The sequence below is a fragment of the Mycetomoellerius zeteki genome, unplaced genomic scaffold (genome assembly GCF_001594055.1).
Source record: "Mycetomoellerius zeteki isolate Tzet28-1 unplaced genomic scaffold, Tzet1.0 scaffold91, whole genome shotgun sequence".
Classification (NCBI taxonomy): Eukaryota; Metazoa; Arthropoda; class Insecta; order Hymenoptera; family Formicidae; genus Mycetomoellerius; species Mycetomoellerius zeteki.
This window is the reverse complement of record NW_017257947.1, coordinates 343207-355988: the sequence shown is the minus strand read 5'-3', so window position 1 is coordinate 355988 and position 12782 is coordinate 343207. Positions and strand designations below refer to the sequence as shown.

The 12782-nt window shown below is 47.1% G+C and overlaps 1 protein-coding gene across 16 annotated transcripts in view; it reads right to left on the bottom strand.

Moving 5' to 3' along the window:
- Window positions 1–12782, bottom strand: part of br (broad-complex core protein) — a 62598-nt gene that overhangs the window by 33322 nt on the left and 16494 nt on the right. For 3 of the 16 annotated variants that reach the window (XM_018460063.1, XM_018460065.1, XM_018460049.1), the window contains exons 1-5: window positions 8630–8696; window positions 5398–5599; window positions 4870–5061; window positions 3480–4068; window positions 2742–2801 (exon numbers count right to left, since the gene is read on the bottom strand). In XM_018460063.1, coding sequence (XP_018315565.1) covers window positions 2742–2801; window positions 3480–4068; window positions 4870–5061; window positions 5398–5583 — 1027 coding nt within the window. In that variant the 5' untranslated portion in view covers window positions 5584–5599; window positions 8630–8696. Of the gene's footprint in view, window positions 1–2741; window positions 2802–3479; window positions 4069–4869; window positions 5062–5397; window positions 5600–7640; window positions 7765–8629; window positions 8715–9121; window positions 9187–10763; window positions 11014–11380; window positions 11556–11731; window positions 12037–12119; window positions 12172–12782 lie in introns of those variants that run through there. The other 13 variants (XM_018460050.1, XM_018460056.1, XM_018460066.1 and 10 more) reach the window with 11 other exon arrangements.

Genomic DNA, 12782 nt, shown 5'->3' with positions numbered 1-12782 from the left:
AAATACGTTTCACTTGCGATCTGCGACCTGCGCTCTTTGTCGTATGTAAATCGGGCTTTACAGACCTGTCAACAAAGCCTGTTACAAAATTTAACGTCAACAAAGCCTGTTACAAAATTTAACGTCAGCTCCGGATGGTTAAGAGTGCATCGTTTTGCAAATACAGAAAAAAGCAAATGATTAGACCTATCACATCCTCTTTTACGATATATGTATATGTATGTATACGAAAGATCAGGGAAAATTCCGAAAATCAAAATTACGAGACATAATTTCCGGCGCATTATCGATCGCAGTCATATTGTGTATTCCTTCTTTTCTCTTTTCTTTCCTTCATCATACCTACGTATGTGATAATCGTCACGGCACCGTATCGGCGATATCATGTCGCGTATATTGATTTTATATTGCAAAACGTTAACATGGGGAGGACAGACAACGTTAACAACACATCGATACGCAGCCCAACCCGTTCAATCGAGCGATACAAGCACTTCAACGATCGATTATCGAGAAATCAGCAACACTTATGTCAACGACACTCAAAGCATCGGCGTTGATCATTCAACACCTGATCGGGAAACTGGCAGATGCGATACGTATACATAAACGTCGAGGGCGCGTCGTTGGTCTCCTTCCTTCCTTTTAGGCCCGACGATGCACCCTCTCGGGGTATCGCACAAACCGGGGTGATGATCTCGCGGGCGCGGCACGAATATTGCACAGTGATGCCAAACTCTGGTACATTTCATTCAATTTCTTTTTACGTCAATTGCGTTCGTGTATACATTGTTATGCTGATGGTAATAACGGCGGTTCGATGTTGGAGCGAATATATCTGCTGCGGCCAGCGTGAATTTTTCGCGCGAGTCGATAAAATTGTCGTTAGCTCAAAGGCGTCGCTCTGCCCACGTAACTACGCTCTTCATTCAATTGCCTCGATTACAGAAAAAAAAAACGAAAAAAAAATTAGCAGGTATACAAGGTGTCTCGGAAAGAAATTTCTCTGAGTGAACAACTTAACTCTTTTACAATATTTACATGTATGATTTTTAGATACCTCGTTCAATGTAAGTCAAAATTGTTTTGTAGAAAAACTTTTTGGCAAGTATGATAGTTTCGATATGTATCTGAAAAACATATTTCTCTCAAAGATTACAGTCACGATTAAAAATTAGTTATTCGAAAATCTTCTAGTAATAACAACAATATGAAAACGCCATATGTCAATGATAGTAATATAATTGATATATTCTTGATGTAGGTGTTCTACTCTATTCAGATGCTTGTAACTTTTGGCCCTATATTACAAATACTTTATTTGAAACGATCTGATTTTTAAATTCTGCATATTTCTCCCGAAATATCTTACACTCATATCGCTTCCTTACTTCAAAAGTGATAAAAAATTAAGTTTTCCAGAGAAAAAGAGACTATTTTTCAATTTGAAAAAAATTATTGATTGATGAAATAGTATCGGCGAAAAGAACATGTATATTCTAATATAATCAAATGTCATTTTTATCAGTTCCGTTTCACAAACCTTAAAAAAAGAACGTTTTTTGTGTTGTGATTATTTTGACGATTTTTTTTTGTAAACCACTTTTTTTAGTTGTACACACACACACACACACACTCTATTTGAAGTTTTTTTTTATGAAGTTAAATTAGTTCACTTTTGATGATTGATAGAGTAACGTTTACTTATCTCATTCATAGTAATAACTCGAAAATCACGTTTTTTTAGTTGTGTCACTTTTGAAATAAGGGAGCGATTTGAAACATAAATAGATAAATATCGATATTATATCTACATTTTTATTGAACGTATAAAATTTACAAGTAAAAGTAATTACTTTTATATAATATCTGCAAAGTATATAGATATATTTATATTAACATATCAAACGCAACGTGGTATATAACGTTTTCGATACATAACATAATAAAGCACTTGTGAAACGTGCCAGCGCGCGGATTCATCTTTTATACAGAATCTAGATAAACGTCATAACGAATTCAATCGCAATTCATATTTATGTATTTGAGCGTATCGACGTATCGGTTAACGAGCGTAAGTTACAATCGGCAAGCGTGCCTGTATGCCAAATTTTGCAAGAACGATACGACAGGGAGAAGTTGGCGAAATTCCGAGAATTACGTTTTCGAGCTCGGCTGTAAGATTACGATTACCGAGCTCGGCCGTATCTCGCTCGAAGCCGTGGAGCGCGTAGCACGTGCTCCGCATAGTATATGATTTTTATGATATGCAAAATGTAGGCGATTCGTAAATGGTGCCGTATAGTAATGATGATATCGATGATTTTGGAACGCATGCCAATTAGAAAAGATTTAATAATCTTCCAAGCAGATAGTAGTGCTCTTTCACCGCAACCAGTAAACATTTTCATTCTTATAATTTGTGATTTGTGGTTAGTTTGATATAACTGCACAAGTCCTTTTAGTTACTTTTATTAGAGCGAACCGCTACATCGCGTACGATCGAGGTCTGTCGCGATGTATCGACTGTCAGTGGAAGAATAATAAAGTAGCGCAGAGTGCCCTTAAAAAAATCAAAAGAACGCACATTGAACGCACGTTTCTACGGGCGCGCGCGTGTTAACGAGTGCCACATATACAGCGGGAGCGTGATATCGATTACCTCGATTTCAGCGATCGATCAAGCAATTCTAATGATTTCAAAAGGGCAGAGAGCTAAAAAAAAGATTCAAGTTCCTTACCTTGCGAAGTGCCCGCTAGATCCGGTGTCTGCAAGCCATGGCCCAACCCTGGAAATTTCACTATCGTCACACGTAGCAACGGCAATGCTATCGCGCATAGAAACTCAACAATGGCCTGTACGCAATTTCGCAATTAAAAACGAAAAACGCATAGTGGTGCAGACGAGGGTGGTGCGAACAAAACTTAACCGCGCGAAAGCAGAAGCTACGCCAAGAGCCGAAGACTCCAGTCGCACAGACGATGCGTGCTCAAACAAAAAAAGTCTACCAATCAAGCCAACGAAAACAACCGAATATATCTTTCTTAAAAGGCAAAACGAAACTAACTCAGGCAGTGTTGGCAGTAGTCAACATTCGATTCGAACCGTGACTTTTAATTCTACAAACGTGCACATAGTGAGAAATACCGCGATCGGACAGTCACGGAGAAACCGTGTGCGCTGGAGCGACGATCAATCGCGTACGATCAACCCTTAAGTGCAGAAGATTAAAACATACATATAACGATAAATACATACAACGACACGTAATTGCATTTTCCAAAAAATTTAGATTCGATCCTTCTTATTCACGAGATCTACCTCAGATTGGGTAGAAAAAAAAGATAGTCCAGGATTAATATAAATCAAGCAATCATTGGTGCACTTAAGGGTCAAAGGGTGAGCGCGGCCCTCGGAAGGGCCGCGAATTGGTCTGTGCGTACAGGCCCGCCTTGGGGTCTGGCGTCCCTTCACGTACCTGACAACGGCGTGTGGTCGGTGGTGAGCGCCGCCATACTAAAGTTGAAGCTGCCAGGCGTCGAGGTGAAGAGCTTGCTCTCCGGCAGGAAATTCTGCGCGGACGTGTGCTCCGGTTCGGGCTCGTGCTCGTTGCTGCTCGCGGACGCGGGCGGCCGGTCCGACGCCGCGGCGCCGGAATCCGACGAGTCCTCGTTGCCGGCGTTGCCGCCGCCGTTACCGCCGGTCAACTCCAATGGCTCGCACTTTATATTCTCCTCGACGAGGCTGTTCTCGTCGTGCACCCCGTTGCCCTCCACCTTCGTCGACAGGTGGTTGTTCTTGACCATCGAGAAGTCCGTCGGCGTAGCGTCGTTGTTGTTGAGCGGCGGCGACGGCACCCGCGGTCTCTTCGCCGACTCATCGTGCGGATCCGGGGTGCGTCTCTCGTTTCGACGTATCTGGGCACGGCGCAGGAGTTGCTGCACTGTGGTCGGCGTCGGGGTCACAGGCGTAGGCGAGCCGCCGCCGCCGCGAGGGAAAGTCTCCTCCGACTTCTCGTGGAACGGCAGGTGATTGCCGCCGGCCGCCAACGCGCGGACATGCGACAGCTGGAAACAAAAACGAAACGGCAATGGTATTAATTATACAGACTACGGTACATAAACACGCACGCACACGCCACTCCTACACCCTAGCTCTCGGATCGGCTATAATTATTGAGACCATCGCGATACGCGAGCCGAATTTGTCGTTTAATCGATCGATAAATCGTTCCGCCGAAAATGATAGTTCGGCTGAGTGTGCGGCCAGCAAATTGAAGAGTCTCGCGACGTTGCGACGCCACATCGATATTCGATACTTTACATTTACGGTGAATATCCGATTTTCGATTTATAGTGCAAGCCGCTTTATCTTTATTTGCTTGACCTATGACAATTGGAATCAAGATAGACGTGCTCAATATCGAGATAATGAGGGGGAAGAGGCGCCGAAGTAACGGCGTCTAACGGCGATAACGTGCAAGGTACACTGGAGCTTTCGAAAGATATGCGCGAGCTACATGACGTTATGTGGTCAAATACCCGTGTTTGTATCGCGCACGCGAGGCGTGCAGACACTCACTCATACGCGCGCGCGCGTCAAACGCGCGTTTACACGCGTTTTTACCAAACCGTACGTAATTACGGTGTGCTCAATTTCAAATGTGCTACAGACACGGTCAAGAAAATTGGAACGAAGATAGAATCTTACGCCAGCTGTTGCATCTCCATTGTCACTCGTAAACGCAGCGAGCACAACGTTCTCACGTGCCTGCAGCATCAAAGTCCGAAACTCACCGGAATTACTCCGCTTTCAGTTTCCCTTAACCCCCCCCCCTACCCCATAATTGCATTCGAAAAAAAACGTACCTCATCTCTGTCGGTTTGGTCGGTCTGTTGCGTGAGGCCCGATACCCTGAGGACCTCCGCCGTCTTCAGAAAACTACTGAGAGAACGTTGATGCACGTTTACTTCGCCATGATATATAAACTCCACTAAGGCATGCAAGTCGCTGAACGCTACATCCTGGAGCACTATCACTGGGTGTTTGCACGGTGTGCTCTGAAACGGTGCAACGTTCATTGCGCATAATCATTAGGCGATGACGAATGAATTCTTTCTAATATTCATTTCTACTGTAGATTTACTTTAATCTCGATTTAGCTCACTTTTTATTATCTTCTTTTAGTTGTAAGAATCAGGAAAACATAAAAAGTAAATGAAATCTAAATTAAAGTTGATCTATATATTGATAGAAATGGTCCTAAGACTTTTAAATTGATTTTATCTACTTGCAAGCAAATCCGCTCCGAAATTCACGTGAATCGTGAACCGGAAGGTCTTCGCTGGCATTAAAGGCGGGAATAAGGGAGACGGTGGGGGAGAGGTGAATCTTACCTTGAGCAATTCTCTGAAGTACGGACTACAGGCAGAGAGAACGACGCGATGCGCTTTCAGGCTCTTGCCGTCGCAGGCCAGCGTCACGTCCACGAAGTCCTCATCGTCCCGCAGATTTTCAAACGCCGAGGTTATGCTGCTCTGGTAATTGTTCCATCGCAGACAAAAATGTTGTGTATCTACCATCGTTGTGTCTATTCACCTGCAATTAAAAGTAACGCCTTGCTGCCACCGACTGGACGACACAACCGTCACTTAAGATCTAAACGCGATGCCCGATCGGCTGCGCCGCTTAAACTAACGTGACGGGTGCGCGCGCGCGCTCGCATAATTAAGATTTTCGACTACAAGCCGTTCCTAGGGCACGACTCGCGCCGATAAGCTTGCAAACTGATAATTTTAGATAAGTCCAATTTCGACATTCGAAAACACAATTGCAACGTGTATACACATTCGATACTGATAGCAAATCGCAATTGCATGTGTACGACAATATTCCTGATAAACCCCGGAGATTGACTATAAAAAGAGAACGTTGAAAAAGAAAAAAATAACACACAACAGTTAGATGCATGAGAATTTATGTTTATATTGCGTCATGCATATTTAATTTAACTTATACTATCTACTCAACTTGCGTCATTTTTTACAACGATAATAAAATTTGGTATTAAAGTTTTTTCTGCAGCGCAGAGAAAAATTAAATCATCAGCAACAAAAAGTATTTTCTGGTCAGCCATCGATTCGCCACAAGTAAATTTATTACAGATAGCTCAAAGTTTCCTGAGACTCGAGTCAATCTTAAGAAACAAAAGATGTGTGTGTGTGTGTGTGTGTGTGTGTGTGTGTTGAGGCGCATGATTTACGTAGAAACGTAAACGACAAAAAGTCCACTACATCGAGAAACGGTGAGATGTTTTCACGTTCCTTTACTCCAAAATGTCCGCATACGTGATAATCCGAAAACTTTCTTGCGAAAGACGCGTTCATTAATCGGTAATGCGTAGCGACACAATGAATTGGATTCTATCGAAGAAATGGAGAAATGGCGTATAGATAAAACTTACCGCGGCGCGAGAAGGAGAGACATGCGTTTTATTTGCCCAATTGCGCAGAAAGAGGAGGTGAGGGACGGTGTGATCGCGAGAATAAAGCCTAAGAGAGAGAAGCACCGTATGCAATTCGCCGCTTTGCCATACGGGAAAATTAGGTCGTCAAGCTGGAGCCAATTCAGCACGTTGATTAAATAATTCTCCGCTACTTATAAAAGCGGGAGCACTAAATGTGCGCTGATAGTGTTATCTTAGCGTAATGATAAAAAAAAAACGAAAGATCTTAAAACAAATTTACAGAGCTTGTTTTCTCGCGCGAGTGTGCCAGCGCGTTGAGAAAAAAAAGCCGAGGGACGTTCAACGAGTTTCACAGCGAAAGACGTTTGTTTTGACGCTTTTCAACGCACAAAGGTTTATTAGCGAAATTGGAACCGATAACTATCGTCGTCGCTACATTTTGCCGCTTCGACAAATAATAACAAAATCTGCATAACAGATTCGCAAATCCATTTACACCATCAAGTACCGTACGTGTATTGGAACTCTGTTATAAAATTTTGAATTTCAATCGTTTCCGGTTTCGCATTTTTCCCATTGCATGACAAAAGGAGATAAGTGAAATACGAAACGATGCTGCGCAAAGAAAAGTGACTCGACAAGTGAGAAACGCTTGTGTATCTCCTTCCCTTTAAATCGCATACCGATGTAGAAACTGCTCACTTTGAGTTTCTATATATCTAGGGTCGCGCTATCTCGTTCTGCTAAATTTATGTGTGACGAATCCGCGAGATAACTTCGCCAGGGTACATTGTTTGATAACACACAAAAAAAGGTCGTCTCGTATGATTCGACTGGTGGAGCCAAAAAAAAAAAAAGAAAAGCAACAAATTTCGGGCTATCGGCCACTCTCGCGCGCTCTGTTGCCGGCGGTATCGCCGGCACGAGCAACGCAGTTACTATTTGCACAATTTCGCGCGCGCACAGTCGGTCCACGAGATGACCGCGGGGAGATTACGCGAGCGGGAAATCTGTGAGTTTCGAAAATTAGCATGTGTCACACGTTATATATACCACACTCCCGGCGAAATGCCGGTCGGCTGAGAAAGAGACACACACACACACACACACACACACACATACACACACAACACATGCGCGATCGACGGATCGAGATCTCTCCCAATACAATACCTTCACTACACACATACACTAAGTTGTACTCTCGTACGATGTGTACAGTTTCTAAGGCACGCTCGGCCGGCAACGGGAATCACAGTTTGCCAAGTGCGAACGCGTTATCGCGAGGTAACACCTATCAGCCGTCATGCCGCGTAAGCTAATGACCGAAACAATGAACCGAACACGACGACGATGGGGCGACACTGCGTGCGTGCGTGCGTGCGTGCGTGCGTGCGTGCGTGCGTGCGTGCGTGCGTGCGTGCGTGCGTGCGTGCGTGCGTGCGTGCGTGCGTGCGTGCGTGCGTGCGTGCGTGCGTGCGTGCGTGCGTGCGTGCGTGCGTGCGTGCGTGCGTGCGTGCGTGCGTGCGTGCGTGCGTGCGTGCGTGCGTGCGTGCGTGCGTGCGTGCGTGCGTGCGTGCGTGCGTGCGCGTATGCATGCGTGAATGAGTGAGTGAGTGAGTGAGTGAGTAAGTGAGTGAGTGAGTGAGTGAGTGCGAGTGAGTGCGTGAGTGCGTGAGTGAGTGAGTGAGTGAGTGAGTGAGTGAGTGAGTGAGTGAGTGAGCGAGCGAGTGAGTGAGTGAGCGAGTGAGTGAGTGAGTGAGTGAGTGAGTGCGTGCGTGAGTGAGTGAGTGAGTGAGTGAGTGAGTGAGTGAGTGAGTGAGTGCGTGCGTGCGGGCAGTCAGCGGGCTTGCGTGTTTCTCCGGGCGAAAGGAGAAGTGAAGTATAACACTAGACACACGCGACGAAAAAAATCGTTCACGCATTCGCACGGTGATTCCTTTCGTGTCGAGACGCAAGTTCCGTCCGAGAGATCGCGATCGATCCGAACGATCCCGCCGTGACATCCGCGTGATCGACACGTACGTTAAATGGAATAGAGAGGAATTCTCGGCCGTGAATCCCCGTTGTCCGCGAAAAAAAAACGAAGCGAACGTTTTGCGCGAGCGAGCGAACAAGGGTGCGAGGATATCAGTAAATACACTTTCAAATAAATACTAAACGATTTTGTCGTTCCTTCCTTCCTGCGCGTGGATCATCCTCCTACCCCTCCGCTCCCTCTCATCGCGCGCACCAACCACCACCACCGCCCCCACGCTACCGCCGCCGCCCGAACTGTCGGCCACACCGAAAGTGATCGCGATCGAACGAGGACGGCGCAGTGCGCGCGCGAGACGGAGAGAGAGATAGGCGGAGACAGAGGCGGGACGGAGAGAACGAGAAAGATGATCGAGCGCGCCGCGACTTTCGCGTTTGCCGCGCGCGCGAAATCCGTGTTTCATCCGCGTAAATCCGGATACCCGGATCGTCGCGCGTTCGGCAGGTTATATGGTGCGACTTAATAAGAAAAGATCGCGCGATCAAAGAGAGAAACGACCGGAGAGAATCACCGGTACAACACGGCGGCAGTGGCGGTGGCGACGACGACGAGGACGAGGACACGGCGGAGGCGGCAGCGACGACGACGACGACGACACGCGCGAAATCTTCTGCACCTTGACTGAGGGCGACGCGAGCGAGCAGTCACCGCAGCAGGCTCCTTCCCCGTCGCATGCCGTGTGCGAGCGAACCAACCAACCCCTAAAACGTCACGTCACGACTGTGCGACTCCGTCGCGGAGAAGGCGCCGCGCCTCCCCCCTGCGCCTCCTTCACGTCAGGGCCGGTACGTCGCGAGGCCGCACGAAAATGTACGAAAAGCCGGCGATCGTCGCCGTTATACGAGAACGGGCGCGTGCTCTTCGCGAGAGGGAGGAAGCCGAGACGGAAGAAGGAACAAGTCGCGAGAGGGAGAGAAAACACGCGTCTTGCGCCGCGCCGCGTCGCGCCGCACCTCGTCGGGGCGCGGAGAAATACGGAGGATACCGAGAAAGGATAAGCGCGAAAAAGGAAGAGGGAGAGCGAGAGAAAGAGAGACGAGTACGATTGAATGACACGCGGACCGCGAGAGGAAGATGGACGGAAGATTTGACGTGAAGGCGAATGGGGAAGGAGACTTTTTTTCATACTTGGGGGCACATCTCTAATCGATAATGTACGTTTAGAAGACGAGTGGTGCACGAGCGAGACCGAGGAGGAAAGGAAATGAAGAATGAAAAATAGCGCGACGTGTGTAACCAATGACAGGTTTCGCGAGCGACGACGCCGCGTGGGCGATAAGATGAAGACGGAAAGAAAGAAGAGACAAACACGAGGCACCGTAATCCATTCCTTATGTTCATTCAATCAATCGGAAAGGTCTGGCGGCTAATGATATGTACACAAATGCAAATTAAAATACCGAGAATTGAAATCGGTACACATTATTTCGGCTGTTTTTATTTACGTAAGAAAATCGAGTCTCGTTATGTCGAATTTTTATCGTCGTGAATAAATAAACGGCAGAACATTCTCGCAAATTTCTAGCATTGAAGTTTAGGTTTACACGAAATTATACGTTATTGTCTTGCGAATCTTGTAAAGTACAATGAAACATAAGGAAGAAATAATTATTTGATGAAGATGTAATGATAATGAAATAGTTACTTTGTTATGAAAAAGGATCGGATCAAAGCTATCGATTAAACATCGTGTTTTGATCGTTACGTTAAACTTTAAGATTAATTCAAAAACAATTACCATGTTACAGATAAAAAAAATATATCCTATATCTGTGCCATATATCTATTGACACGAATAAATATAAAAAAAAAAAATTTCGTCTTAGAAATACATTGATTTCCAATTCTAAAGTATACATTCGAGAATATAATTTTCAAGTAGCTCTTGGATCGCGCTTTATCAATCATTTTTATACGGACAATTTTTGTACGACTTTCGAATTAAAAATTTACCAGGGAAAAAATTCGCTTGGTTGTCCAATTAGCGCGAGAAAAGGAGAAGAAATGGATTGTCACAATTCTTCAAAGCGATAATAAGTAACCGAATAAAAATAACGCACGAGATATATGAAAAATCGCGGAGCGAACGTAATTGGACGAAGGTGCGATCTAAGAAATCCGAACGAGAACGATTACCTCCAATTTCCATGATGTATAGAGTTGTCGTTAGTGCAGTAAATTGCTGTTGTGCGAACGGCTCTAACGAGGCGAGATTTATTCTAGAGCGATGCGCCCGAATGCAGTCGCGAGTTAATTACCTTGTGGGGGATCTGTCAGAGAGTCGCTCTCACGTGCGTCGCCTTCCCGGTGTCGTCTCGCCGATTTCAAACCACCATCCTCCAACTTCTGGTTCCGTCTGCGGTCTGACTGTCTTCCGGTCCCTTTTCCTCCACACCGGCTGTCACTGTGTAGCACGCGGGTCGCAGTTAAATATCATCGTTCACCGACGACGCGCGGTACCAATTGACTGAATCCCGGCGGTGCCCTCGTTATCGCCGCGCCGTTTGTCTGAAAACCATCCGTTTCTTTCTCTGCGTGTTCTGCGAGGATCTTACGTGTGGGAGGGAGAGAGAAAGAGAGAAAGAGAGAGAGAAAAAGAAACAAAGTAGCGCGCGTCCAAACCGATTTACCCCCTCATTACTGGCGGTGATGGTGATGCACACCGTGCACATGTGCGTACGCATGCATCCACCCTCCCTCTCGCTCAGTCGCGCGCGTGATGCACTCAACGTGCGCGCAGACATATACTCTCTCTTTCTCTCAGCCTAAGGTACACACACATACACCCCATGCATATACGCATACGCACAAACACGCGCGCGCACGCCACATACCCACATTCGTATACGCGCACGTTGCCACGAGCTGCACATACCGCGATTGTCGAAAAAGCGGAACTTCATCCGGCTGTCTCTCTCTCTCTCTCTCTCTCTCTCTCTCTCTCTCTCTCTCTCTCTCTCTCGGTGCGAGGAGCGTAAACGAGGACCGAAAATCGCCGCACTCACGAAAAGAACACGCGCGAGACTCACGGGAAACGACCGAAAGCGAGAAGCGAGACAGACGTCTGCGAGCGGCGACGAAGGATTCTTTCTCCTCTTACTCTCACTCTGTCTCTTTCTCCGTCTCTTCCGACCGCCGGCCTCGTTTCGACCGCGAAATACGAAATGTGACCGCGAAACGATAACGATCGAGACGGCACGAGACGTTCGGACTGGGATAAACGTACCTACCACGTGTGCCAGCACAAACTTGGCGAAGGAAGGAGTAAGCACGTTCCGTCCTTACACCCCGCGACCGAAACAGCGATCCTCGGTGCAAGTTCGAGGTCGGATGGACGAGGGCACGATAGACATAATCACTGTCGCGACATTGCACGCGGCGGGGAGTAACTGCCGATTCGCGACGGCAGTGACCGGCTCGAGAACGGCTCGAAAAGCGTGGCGGCGAATTGAAAAACGGTAAAAAGGGAGGACTGGAAAGAAAGAGAGAGAGAGAGAGAGAGAAAGAGAGAGAGAGAGAGAAAAGAGAAGGAAAGAATGAGAGAGGGAAACAGAGGGAACGAGGAGCCGGAAGAAAAAAAGGAGAGACGTGCGTAACGTAAACCGGCGCGTTACAGTGACACGACGAGCCGACGAAGCACCAAGTACGGGCTGCTGTTCCCGAGCCTGGTTAGGACTAGCATGCGGGGGGAAGGCTCCCGCTTTGCCCGCCGTTATTCTTTATCGGAGCATGAGACATCTGTCGTAATAAGTGCGGACTAAAAAATAGTGCGTACGCAGAGAGAGAGCGTGAGAGTTGAAGGCGCGCGAGAACGAGAGAACCGGCCACGGGCGCCATGGTGGGAGAGGTTGATGCTTGCGGCCGCGGCGGCTGTTTCTCTCCCCGTGTACCCCGCAATCTTGGTCTCTTCCCTCTGCCACACTCTCTTTCTTTCTTTCTTTCTCTCTCTCTCTCTCTCTATCTCTATCCCTCTCCCTCCCTCCCTCCCTCCCCCTTCCCTCCCTCCGCCGGCGCACTCTACCCCGCCGTAATCAGTTCATGAGACGAAAATGCGCGTAGCCGCCGCGAGCCGAGTCCGGCCGCGAGAGCTGTAAAAATGTTGAATGCGCTCGAGGAGCCTAAAAGCGGGAGAGAGAAAGTACGTTCAACCGATCCTACGCATCCTTTCCGAACGTTCGAAAAAGAAACGACGTCTCTTTTATAATTTATTAAGATTTAATTTTCCGTCAGTCTCGACTGTCGACGCTCATTGTTCGGACGTTTCCCGGGACCTTTGG